This window comes from Balaenoptera physalus (assembly GCF_965194825.1).
Source record: "Balaenoptera physalus genome assembly, chromosome: 3".
Lineage (NCBI taxonomy): Eukaryota > Metazoa > Chordata > Mammalia > Artiodactyla > Balaenopteridae > Balaenoptera > Balaenoptera physalus.
The window spans coordinates 97764183-97777865 of NC_138890.1; the positions used below are offsets into that span (position 1 = coordinate 97764183).

Sequence of the window (13683 nt, forward strand, 5' to 3'; positions counted from 1 at the left end):
CCTTTGAAAAAGCTTTGGAAAAAAAAAAAGAGCTCAAAAGTTTCAAAAATAAAATAAATGGAAGTTTTATAAATCATCACTGAGGAAACAAAGAATTGACCTTTGAATCACCTTTGCAGTTGTTTTCCATCTCCTATATACTAATTCTTCACTCTCAGGCACTGGTCTACTCACCACCCCCAAACTTACCTCACTTTTCATGCTTCTGTACCTTTGCATGTACATTTCTGGGTCCTGAAATATATCTATTAGCAAAGTCATAATTGTCCTTCAATTCCCACTTTATTTCCTATTTTCTTTGTGGCATTTTCACCATTTATTTCTTAAAAAAAAAAGATACTTATTACATTTTGAACATTTTATGTAAACTAACAGTGGCTGTGGGCCACTTTATAGCCAAAGTTTAGCCACTAATTTTTAGGCAGATCAAAAAACAAGAATTCATCACAACTTACAAAAGGGGAACAATACCTAAAACATGAATGATCTTTGTTTCAAACCATGGAGAAGAATGACAGTATGTGCAGTCTTCATGAAGGTAGCACAGTGAGGTTCCACATCTGGGGTATTTCTTATTTTGATCTCTATTTTAACTGGATTAGAAAATCACATTTGTGTACCATTAAGAATGGGAGAAATGTTTTGATAATCAGTTTTCCATGTTTGTATTGTACATAACATTGAAGTTAGATTTCTCACTGAAAATAACTTTCATCACTTTGCTGGACACTGTGTAGATGAGTTATTACACTGAAAACAACACCAGCAACAATAAAAACCTATAAAGTTGATTGCTTCAACATATAAAGTTGAACTTATAGGTTTCATTTAGCTCTGGAACATTTCTTCATGCTCTGTTTTAGCATTTAAGTAGAGACAAGGTTTGTACTGTAATATATCATTGATTTCATTCTCTGAAGGATGAAAAAAATCAAGTGCTTGTAAAGAGTCAAACTCAGCAATGCAGCGATTTGAACCCAAATTTTGTCTTCTTAGGAGAATTTATCTTCAACATTATTTTCATTCAAATTCTTATTTTCAACCTTAAGCCTTGTGGAATTTTGGTCTTGAATTATTAGATTCTGGCTAATCACTAGAATAATTACACAACATGAAAGTAAAAATACTGTCTTCACTGGCATTTTCATTGTCATGATGAAGTGTCTTATTTCATCTCTCCTTTTACAAACTCATGAGAGCAACTTTCCCTTCAAAAGCCAGTTTACTGTGATATGCAAAAGCAGAATCATTTACTTATTATTTCTTCACATAACATGAGGAAAAGCAGTTATAGTCATCACAACAATTTAATTATATTAACAATTTTCACAACTTCATTTAGTGCCAAATCATGATTGAATGTCATATATTCTACATAACTGTTCTCTGTAAATAAAGCAGTGTGTAAATTCACATTAATGGATAAATTATTTGCAATTTACGTCTCTTCCTTCCTGCATATCAGCTGGAGTGTTTTGAGCTACATTTATACTCTATATCAGAGGGTCAGCAAACCCTCTGTAAATGTCCAGAGAGTTAATATTTTAGGTTTTGCAGGCCTAAATGTAGCATCAAAGTAGCATAAACAATATAAAGATGAAAGTGCTTGTGTTAAAAAAAACTGTATTTATGAACACTGAAATTTTAATTTCACATAATTTTCACATATCAGGAAATTTACTCTTAAATTTTTTTTTCCCATTTAAAAATGTAAAAGCTACTGCTAGCTGGTAGGCTAATAGGTGGTGAGTCAGACTTGGCCTGTGGGCTATAGTTTGCTAACCCCTGGCCCATATCATGGCTCAAAAAGAAACCAGTTAACAAAATGAAAAGTCTGTTCCTATGTAGCCTGGGTTTTCAGTAAAAAGCAAATAAACAGTAAATCATCAAATACTTCTACCTTATAAGTATCACATAGATGCCAAAATCTGAACCATACTTTGACCACTGGTGATTAACAATGAAGTAAACGATCTACTAGCACCCAGAAGAAAATAATTGATCATCCACATTATGTGCCATTCATATTATATAACAACTAACAGTGTCATTTGAATAAGGAATTTTACCAGTAGCCATTTGTTCATTGGCAGGCACATGAGAATATTTAATTGTTGGTATTCAGGTTTCATAATACATTTGTTATGTCCCGTCCCAGACACTTTTATTCTCTTGGTACAAATTGTAGCCAAAAGATCTCAGCTCAAACTCAATTTCTCTTTAAAAAAAGTGTGTATTCATAAGAATTCATGAGAGGGTGTGTGTATATTTATATCTTGATTCATGCCTTTCATCAATTTTAGAAAATATTCAGCCATTATCTCTTTGAATATACCACTCTTCCATTCGCTCTAACATTCCCTTCTGGAACTGTGTTTTACATATGATGGACCTCACATTATATCAGCATGCCTCTTAAGCATTCTTTAATTTTTTTTTACTATAAACTATTTTAAGCATAAAATAGAGAAGTTATAGAAAACAATACAACCCACACCAGTAAGTCAACTTTGTCAGACCATAGCATTTTGCCGTATATGCTTGTTATACATATTGTTGAGAGATAAATTATAGATATAATTGAAATCTCCTGGATACCTTCCCAGAATCTTTCCCTTCATGCCTCTCCCAAGTTGACAATGATTCATTTTTTAGTATCTTTGTTCATGTAACAAAATAATATGTCCTAAAATTGTATGTCAAAGTTAAATATTGCAGATGTATCAATCTTTTTTTCATGTAGTTTGCTTCTTGTGCCTTTAGTATATGGTTTAAGAAATTCTTACTTAATTTAAGGTCATGAATCAATCAATCGATCTATATTTTCTTCTCAAATTTAAAAAGGTTTTTCTTTTAACATTTATGTCTTTAAATCATCTGGAATTTATTTTCATCTAGAGTGAGGTAAGGATACAATGCCAATTTTTGCATGTGAATGAGCAACAGTTCAAGCACACTTTATTAAATACTTCATTCTTTTCCCACTGATTTGAATGATCAATTCCATTATATATCAAGTTCCTATTTAAGCTCGGGTCAACTTCTGACCTCTATTCTGTTTTCCTAGCTTATTTTTCTCATTCTGAGATAGTTTCACACTGTTTTAATTGTTATGGTGTTATATAGTTATAGGTACCTGGTAATCATGCTGTTTGGACATGTTTTTCTTCCAAATTATTCTGCTTTCTCTCTAATAAAGCATACAGTATTGACCTTCTTTGGTTTTAAAGTCTTCACAGCAATAAAGAGTAGGAGGTATATAAATATGAATAAATATCAGTCTGTGATATTGGTCATTTACCTGCCTTCAGAAAGAATTTCAGCAGTTATGTAATGAATAGCATTATTTTGCATAGTTTTGTAAAACTGTGATTGATTTTACAAGACTAGTCACTATGCAAGAAATCCCCGAGGGCTATACGTCACTACAGACAAGTGTTTTAACAGATAATGCACTGGGACTGGTGGCAGTGGGTCAATTTTCCAATAAAGTTCATTTATCTTATATTCATCATCATACTTAATCACGCTTTTCTTTATTGGCTGCTTGTGCAAAATCATTACAAGTTTAATTTTCCTTGCTCTAGCTTATGAAGATTCACATTCTATGTTCACCCTGGAGTTCTGCTCCCTATCTCTATTTCCACTTTGATTCTTAGTTGCAGTATTTATACTACCATTTTCATCACTCCTTTTAATCTTTAAAGAACTATTTTTAAGCTATGGATATACTTCCTTTGAATTAGAATGATAGCAATGAAGAATGAAAGTTTAACAGATTTAAGTGATGATACTTAATTGACTTGAAAACACCATGAGCATTGAGATAATATTTCAGTTTAGTTGAATATCAAGCAAGAGTTTCTTGATCAAATAGTCCAAATAGCACATGTACAGCCTCTAAAAGTTTAGAAATCATTAAAACATAATGAGATTTTAGCAAAAATTATGATTAATATTACATTTCAAATTTATAAATTATATGCTAACAGCTGTACTGTGTTTCAGAGAAGTAGAAGTTTAACTACTACTTTAACTACTACATATGAACTCAGATAATTACATATGAACCAGTAAGACCCCAGGTCTCCACTCAAAAACTGGCTCAGAGGAACAACTTGGAATCACCCAGGCCTTTCTTGGTACCTGGTTTCTCCCATTCCTGAGCCTTTCAGAAGAGCTGCCGGGCAAACTGACTTGCTTCCCACTGGTATCTACCTTTACCTTTATCTGCATTGGGTGTTTCTTCACTCTGGTAGATGAGTGACCGTTCCCCTATTCACTTCTGACTTACACCGGGTTTAGGAAATATGGATTTATTTTAGTATCATCAAAAACTGAGTTTCTGTTTCTTTTCTGTTCTCATTTTTGGGCTGATTTTAAAGTGGATAACAGGCAAAAAGTTTTGTTTTTTTTTTGCCATTTTGTACCTGGTAATGAGATTAGTCTTGTCCGAGATGATAATGCCTCTTTCAGCCTCTGAATTGTCCAGAGCCAGACGCAAGGGTGTAATATCAACCCAGGAGGAGAGGAGCACTGCACTTCGGGAGTAAAGAACTCATTCAAGTTTACTCAGCTAATCAACCCAGATGTCCGTGATTTTCAATAATTCAAGAAACAATTTACAGCCTGCTGCACTAAAAACCTCCAAAAGAATCCTTGAAACAATCATGAAAATCTGTTCCTCCGTTCTCAGGATTTTTGGAGACTTGGGTTACTTATTCTCAGGCAGCTAACAGCACTATTAACCGTAAGATAAGATGAACGACTGAGGCCACTCGCTAGGGCTTGCATGTACTATAGCCTGCTAAATAAAGAGGTGGGAAACACAAACCTCAGCAGGCCAGGAGGAAGTGCAGCAGGGAGCATCAAATCACTGCAGCGATTCCCCACTCAGGCGTCTCTGATTAGCTGTTAGCTGCCTGATTAGATCACGGTGTGTCTTAAGAATCTCAGGAATACAATAAACACTTTAAAATCACTTGAATGTAAGCATACACCTCTATCTATATCATACACCTCTGGTATATTTGACACTGCTGCGAAATAAGGAAATGTTTAAGTAAATTTTCCAGTTAATTTTATTAGCTAATTGTTTATGGATTGCAATATATTTTCTTATTTTCCAAAAAGACTTTGTGTAGATTAAAAGATACATATGATAACGAATCTCTCAGTGTCAGTTTTTAATGATCTATAAATGGATATTGCATAGCATAATTATGAGAAATAAATGAGCTAATATTTGTAAAGGGCTTAGAACAGCATCTAGCGCATGACAACTTCCATACAAGTTTTTAATAAATAAAACAAACTATAGAGCAAAAAGATATACATTCAAAATAAGTGAAAAGGATGAGGCAAATGGAAAACAAAAGGTATGGAAACAAAACGCAGTGCACAAAATAACACCCATGAAATCCCTTCAATAGTGAGAAGTGGGTCACAGTCTTAGCTTGAGCTTTCTGGTACCAAGGCAAAGGCAGTCAGTTATATGACTCAAAGAGCCCATAAACTTAACAAGAGATAGCCTTATTCCTTATATTAAGAACAGAGAGACTGCATCCCCAGGTCCTAATATCTATTATTTCCACTAAGTTTCTCACAGTTAATAAAGCAATGGGTTTTACTGAGCTGTGTCTCATCACCCCATTCAGACACATCAAGCAATCCACTGACAGCAATCTGAGGCGCAGCAAACCTGCAGAAGGGAGGGCACTGGGGCAGTGATGTGCTATCTTTATGGCCTGGCTTAGTCTCAACAATTTTGAGAAAATTGTTAGGAATGAGCAGATAGCTTATCTTCCAGGCCTCAGTTATCTAAAATTAAAAACAAAAGGCAGGGGATGGAAGTCGAGCTCAGCACATAGTAAGCACTCGATGTCTATTTAATGAATGAATTGAAATCCTTTATTTCAGCCACTTTTATTGAAAAACTTTATGTAATGGGCAATACACATTTCTGCCTTCTTATTGGAATTCAAAATATAGTTTAACGTTTTCTTGATGACTCAGTTCCACTGTACTGAACATCAGCGATGGCCTCAGGGGATGTTGAGATGCTCCCACGCACTGATATAGAATGATGTATTTTTTATTCTGATGTACATTTTGAAGTTCTCGCTTTTGCATCCAAAGCAGTTGTCAGGTTTATTTTTGTTATTGCTAGTGTGCCTGCTTCTACCAGCCTTCTTTCTTCCTTCTGCATATTTGCTGGTTTTCTTGTGATGTTGAATAAGAAGTTGGTTGATTATCATGTACAAATTGCATGTAAAATAGAAGTAAATAAGCCCTGAGTGATGGCTTGAGATTCTTCTCTGAGTAAAATGAGCAAGATTTTGTGTACATATTCTGTAAGTTTCCTTTAGTGGCTCAGATGACTTTTTACCTTCCTATTTACTCTTGGCTGTGTTCTGGATGGCTGAGTTTTCTAGATAACTGATCTTGGGACAAATACGTTATTGATCTACACAGGATACAGTATTATGCTCAGTAAGGTGTCAAAGGGAGAGCTGTCTTGCAAAGCATTTCATGAGAAAGAGATTGCAGAAGTGTTGGTGGGAAACTCACCTTCTTATACATAATAGATTGGCTAAGCAAGAGCTGCAGGTGAATGGGGACCAGATAAAACAGCGTGTAGCACTGAATCATCCAAATGAAGGAGACAGAGGCATTGAAGGCCCAGGGCTTGGAGCTTGAATGTCCTAGATACCCGTCTGTACCCATCTGCAACATTGTTGGCCTGCCCTTGGAGCAAGAGTTTGGGGGTCAGTCAATGCCTCTTTTTGTCATTTTCATACTCCATAGGTGGAGTGAACATTCCTTTCTTTGCTGAAATTTGGGCAAGTTGCATCCAATTTTCATTTAGTGATTTTATTGTCTACCCTAAACATTTTTAGGTACCTAGAAATATTGGGGAATGGTACTACAAAATACATGGACCATATAACACAATATAACCTTAAGGAGTTCAATTTTAGCAGCATGAACAAAGATAACTGAGGTCAGTTTAGTTTTTTAAGTGGATCAGTGTAGTTCAGTAAACTTGAGAAGTGGGGTAAGATTCTCAAGAGAACAAGGGATGCATAGTCTGTAAAGAATAAGCAAATCCTAGAGATTTTTTTCTGACGAAATGGTACCCCACGTACTACTGATACAGTTGAAAAGAATGCACTAAGGGTATTTTAAATCTTATAAAATTTAGTCCACACTCTCTACCTATTTGGACATATTCTTCTTGCCATTTTAATCAGATAATCATTTGCTAGCAATTGAGTTTGTTGATACTGTTGCCAACTTGATTAATGAAATGGAGTGTTTGGAACACTGACCCATTTATTTCTCTAAAAAACAAACCATTTATCTTTGTTTCTGAAATTTCTTCCCACACTTTCACCACCTTGGTCCCTATCCAGTTCTTCCCAAAGATCTAAATGCATCTCTTTCCTGTAAAAAATGGGCTTCATAGTGGCCGATCATTGCATTGTGGATTGGCTTGTTCAATTTACTTTAAGGTCATGTTAAAACGACATTGTCCCAACTATAAATAAATTGCTTAAATTGAGGTCAAAGGCAGCCCAAGGAAGTAACCTTCATTGAGCCATCTGAGCCCACTTCCAGAAATTCATTGACCTACATACACAACACACGTTCACAATCGATTAAAAGTGCCCTCCAGTGAACCAGCCTCTTGCTACTTTCTTTGCAACCTCATCAGAGAGCTTGGGGGCTATCAGGACTGTCCCTACTGATAAATGGCGGCAAGGCTCATGCTGGGGATGGGAACTAGGAAAGGACTGAATCTTTGCTCTCCATCGTACCAAAAAGTGAGGCAGGAGGAAGATCTTGTCAGGAAAAACTGCAACTTTCTAATATCTTTATCTCTCTTCCTGCCATGCCAGAACCTGTGTATTAACCATCTGGGATTTTCTAGGTCCCCACTTAGGTACATTTTCTTTTTAAGAAGACTAAAAGATGCAGGGACATAGAAATTTTTAAGAATTGGGAGAACATTTTGGGGTTTTCCAAGCCTATCTAATGACCATATTCAAACATGAAGAGTTAACAGTTAACAGTTAATTTAAAAAAAATTAATTTATGTCAGTTATTGTGAATATTGTTCATATTTCTCTTTTATATGCAGCACTATGGAAAAATGTTGAGACTTTTACCACAATCTTATCTTTACTGATGGGTAAACAAGAGATGCTTGAACATGTTTCTCAATTAATGCAGGTTAAAAGGCAGCCTACACAAAATTAATTCTGAATTTTGTGCAACTTATTCTGGTAGCCATTTGGGGGAAAAAAGCCAAAAACCAATAACACTCAAAAATAAGGGACACATCAACCACTGCTGAGACTAATCATGAAGAAGAGACAATATTTTTCTGCCCTTTGGCATAAGTTGTAAATTCCAGGAAGACATGGTTTCTGGATTATAAGCTTTTATACAGTCTAAAACACTTAACAGTATCATAGAGTTGATTTCAATAGATTAATTTCTGTTTGAATTGATGAAGAGCCGAAAGGACATGACACTCATAGATGAGCATTTAGATTTATTATCACCGAAGACTGTCTGGATGTATTATCTTGCCCTGGATATTAAAGACTTGTTTCTGTGCTACTTGGGGTGTGGGTGTGCATGTTAGACCTGCATTAGTACTTGTCTCACCATTGGAGGGAAGTTCTTTCCCCAAATGTGGCATTTCCTTCTTTCCCTTAGGAAAGTGTAGATGGGAACAACCTTGCTTGTCAGACAGATGATGATTTACTGCATTTGAACGTATTAACGCTAGGTTAACATAATTTGGGACTTCCCTGGTGGTCCAGTGGTTAAGACTCTGTGCTCCCAATGCAGAGGACACAGGTTCGATCCTTGGTCAGGGAACTAAGATCGCACATGGCATGTGGTGTGGCCAAATAAAAATTAAAAAAAAAAATTGAAATGAAACATTGCTCAAAACAATGACTTTTCTATCTGTCGCAGATGATGTTTTCCAAAGATATCTAAAGATAACTCTAATCCCACATTATTCTACAACGTGGTCTTGATACTCCCTCATCAAGAGATAGAGTTTATTCCTCTATGTTCCTAAGTCTGGATAAGCCCTGTGACTGCTTTGACTTGTGACATACAGTGGAAGTGGCGCCGCGCTAGCTCCTGGTGTAGCCCTTAACTGTGTTTGATTTATCTTAACTGCGTTCGCATCATGCTCACTCTCCATGTGCTCCCTCTTAGAGCCGCCATGCTATGTATGAAAAGCCCGAGTCAAAGGCACATGGAAAGCCACATGCAGGTATTCTAGTGTCCGGCCCAGCTTACCTCCCAGCGAACAGTCACCTCTGACTGTCAGACAGTTGAGCGGGCCATCTTGGATGTCCAGGCCAACTGGACTTTCGGATCACTGCATCCCTGAAGACTGCTAACCACCACTGCATGGGAGATCCCAGGGAAGAACCACCCAGCTGAGACCAGCCAATCTGTAGAAGCATGAGAGAAAGTACTTTACTTTACTGAAATTGTGGATTGATATATAGAAATAAGTTACACTTGCTATATGAAATACATATTAGCCCATTTAAAAACATTTCATTTAAAGTTGAGCACTGAGAGATATGATCACAGCCCTGTCCAACACCTTCATGGCAGCTTTGTGAGATCCTAAGCAAAGTACCCAATTAAGCCATGCCTAGACGCCTGGTCCACAGAAAATATGAGATAATAAATGTTGGGTTATGTAGGTTTTTTGTTAACAATCTTATTCACACGTAATACAACTTGCCCATTTAAAGTATACAATTGAAAGGTTTTTATTCTCTTCACAGCATTGTGAAACCATCACCACAATCAATTTTGGAATATTTTCACTACTCCCAAAAGAAAGCCCATATTTTTTAGTTGTCACCCACCTTTCTTCTATTCCCTCAGCCCTAGGCTACCACTAACCTACTTTCTGTCTCTATAAATTTGTCTGTTCTAGACATTTCATATAAATGGAATTATACAAACAAAGTTGAGCACTGAGGGTTGAACATAATATTCCTTTTTGCTAAACTGTAAGTTCCTCTAGGTAAGGAAATATGACTATTCGGACTTGACTCTCTAGCATTCAACAGTGTTTTGAACTTAGTAGATACTCAGTATATGTTTGTTAAATGAATAACTCTTCCCTTTTATACTACACTCAGTCCAATTTTCCTACTCATTAAGATTCCTCTTCAATGTCAGTAAGTTATTTTATAAATTGAATTCATAATCTTACCCCATGATTGCCAAAGAATGTGGTTCTGATGAGTTGACAAGTTTTGGCACCTTTTTGTCAGGTGATTAGTAATGTTGAAACTTATGTAAGGTTTTATAAATGTTATACACATGCATATGTGTTTATATAGATATTTACACATAAAACAGACTAAACATTCTTTAATTTTTGACCCCACTGATTCAAACAAGGATGATAAACTTCCTTTTTGTAATAATTAATTAATTAATTATTGCTTAATTAATAATTAAGCAAAGTGTTTGATAAGATTACAGATGTACTATTTACTTTCTTATGACAATATTCTCAAATATTTTAGATGTCTTATTAGCAAACAATTAAAATGGTAATTTGTAGTATTTACTATTCATAAAAGAAGGTTTGGGGCTTCCCTGGTGGCGCAGTGGTTGAGAATCTGCCTGCTAATGCAGGGGACATGGGTTCGAGCCCTGGTCTGGGAAGATCCCACACGCCGCGGAGCAGCTAGGCCCGTGAGCCACAACTACTGAGCCTGTGTGTCTGGAGCCTGTGCTCCGCAACAAGAGAGGCCGCGATAGTGAGAGGCCCGCGCACCGCGATGAAGAGTGGCCCCTGCTTGCCGCAACTAGAGAAAGCCCTCGCACAGAAACGAAGACCCAACACAGCCAAAAATAAATAAATAAATTAATTAATTAAAAAAAAAAACACAAATGAGATTTAAAAAAAAAAAAAAAGGTTTGTTTAATAGGCTATTTAACCAGACTTTGTTAGCATTTCCTTTCAAGCAGGTACTATAGTTTAATGTAAACCATACAGCAACAGTAAAACATTATTGTGCTCGGGCATCATCTCACTGGCAAGTGTGGGCTTTCTGGTTCCAGTGAGCCTGGATGCTAATGTAAGCTCCACGCCCCACTGCTTGGTGATCACAGTCTAACAACTCAACCTCTCCCCTCAATCTTCTCACATCTCATGGAGTTTGCAAGGTGCCTGCATTATGTCTGAGACATAATAAATGATCAACAACTATTAGATCTCTGTTGGATGCAGGATTAGTCCAGTTCTAGAATCAGCTCCTCCCCTTTCACACAGCCTCCATCTCGATATTCCTAATAGGTAAGTGTCAGAAAAAGTGGTTACCATAAGCTTGAAGTCTTCCTGATTATAATAATCACATCTGTCAGCTTATTCTCAACTCCTCTGATTTCAGTCCTAACTTCAGTCCTAGCTCTACTCTTGAGGGATCACTAAGTTGAATTTCAGCATATCTTCCCCCTTTCCTCCCTCCCTCCCTCCCTTCCTTCCTTCCTTCCACAAATACTCTATTAATACATAGTGAGTGCCAGTATTCTCTAGGGACAAAACAGTAAATTAAAAAAAAAAAAAAAAATCTCTGCTCTTATGGAGTTTACATCCTAGCAGGGGAGACACAATAAACACATAAACATGAAACACAGTATATTGTAAGATAGTGAAGAAATAAATCATGCAGGGTTTGGGAGTAGAAAATGAGGGAGGGGGTATCATTGTAGATGGGGCAGTCATGGTGGGCCTCTCGAGGCCTGAATAAAGTGGGCCACACCATCAATGCCCTAAGAGCTCTCAAGTGCCAGAACTTCACAGAGGCCTGTCGTGTAGTGGAGATGCCTGCTGCCATCCTGTGGTATGCTCGCTTACCTGGCTTAAGCTGCGCCAAAGAGATCCCCAGTGAATATGAACTCTCTGTAGGTAGATGGAACCACAACTCTGTAGTTTTACCAAGAGTTCCTGTGAAGTAGAGGAATCAGCCTGCAGAGTGAGAGAAAAGAAAATGCGTTTAAAGTCAGAAGCAGAGATGAGACCTTAACAGCTTTCCAGACTCTGTTTCCCTCCTTGTGAGCCTGGCGCCATTCCTGCCCTAGATCCATAAGACGCTCTGTAACTTACAACAAGGCCCTCCTTTCTCCTTTTGTGCTTGGTAGTTTGAATTAGATTTTGTTGATGAAATCAGGCTCTTGATTCCTTCTTACTCCCTCCAATGCCCGAGGGATATATAATAAAATGTAAAAGCAAATATATAACAGAAGGATGTGAAGGTTAATTTTTATATGCCAATTTCATTGGGCTAAGGGATGCTCAGATAGCTGGTAAAACATTATTTCTAGGTGTGTCTGTAAGTGTGTATCTGGAAGAGATCAGCATTTGATTCAGGAGACTGAGTAAAGGGATGCATCCTCAGCAATGTGGGCAGTCATCAGCCAGTGGGGGGCCCAAATGGAACAAAAAGGTAGAGGTAGGCAAATTCTCTCTCTTTTCTTGAGCTGGGACATCCAGCTTCTCCTGCCCTCAGATGCTGGAGCTCTTGGCTCTCAGGCCTTCAGACTCTGGGACTTAACACCAGTGGCCCCCGGTTGTTAGGCCTTCGGACTCAGACTGAATGACACTCAGGCTTTCCTGGGTCTCCAGCTTGCAGACAGCAGATGGTGGGACTTCTTGGCCTCCACAACCGTGTAAGCCAGTTCCTATAACAAATCTCTTCATATACGTATTCTACTGGCTCTGTTTCTCTGGAGAACCCTAACTGCACAAGGATATCTGATTCCTCCATGTCACTGCTCTTCTTCATAAATACTTCAAGCACTGCCTGCATTTCTGTATCTCTATTCCATGTTTTTATTGGCTGTCTACAACTTTTCTCAGTCATCCCTCCTTCACCCTTTACTTCTTTGTCACTTTTTCCATTTTCTCTTTCTTATTTCTATTATTTTTGTAGTCTTTTTCAACACCTTTTCTTTTCATTAACTTTTTTCTGTGTGGCCTTTTTATTGAGTGATTCCTCTCCTCTCACTTCTTAACATTTGAAAAAAATCCTAACATCAGAGATCAGAAGGACTTGCTCAATTAAAGACTGCTAGCTGCCATGGCAGGTCTCTTCTCTTTCCTTTCTCCATTTTCTCTTACAAACAATTCTGAGAAGATAGGACTGTGTTAAATTGGCCTAGTCTGAACAACTAGAAGAGATCTGTGGGTAAGAGTTCAGTTTACGTGTGAGTACTGAAGGCCTTGCTAGCAAACCTTCTACATGCAACCCAATCTATGAAAACATGGCAGAGTGTCCTTTCCCAAAGTTGGATACTCTCTCCATTGGGATTCTTACTTGCTGAGATATATAACACATGACCGGAAATCTCTAGCAATTATTTCACTGGAAGCAGCTTTTCTTCAGAATTCTTCCAGTCCCCAGGCCATCCTGAATCCCTGAGCTTCTGTCCAGGTCAAGTGGCTGCTCACACGTCTGGATTACTCTCTTAGTAGAGTCCTGAAAGAGTCTACACTGAGATTTTGCGGGGGGACGGGTCTGCAGTGAGGAGGTAGACAGGAGGCATCTGGGATGCACAGCTCTTGCTTTTGGTCTTACCCATTCCCCTAGGAGCCACGGTACAGAGTTCATCATCCTC

The 13683-nt window shown here is 37.6% G+C and overlaps 1 protein-coding gene across 5 annotated transcripts in view; it reads right to left on the reverse strand.

Moving 5' to 3' along the window:
• Nucleotides 1-13683, reverse strand: part of RGMB (repulsive guidance molecule BMP co-receptor b) — a 99603-nt gene that overhangs the window by 55574 nt on the left and 30346 nt on the right. For 3 of the 5 annotated variants that reach the window (XM_082458166.1, XM_082458167.1, XM_082458168.1), the window contains exons 5-6: nt 11924-12034; nt 9328-9485 (exon numbers count right to left, since the gene is read on the reverse strand). In XM_082458166.1, the coding sequence (XP_082314292.1) occupies nt 9342-9485; nt 11924-12034 (255 nt within the window). In that variant the 3' untranslated portion in view covers nt 9328-9341. Of the gene's footprint in view, nt 1-5173; nt 6748-9327; nt 9486-11923; nt 12035-13683 lie in introns of those variants that run through there. The other 2 variants (XM_082458165.1, XM_082458164.1) reach the window with 2 other exon arrangements.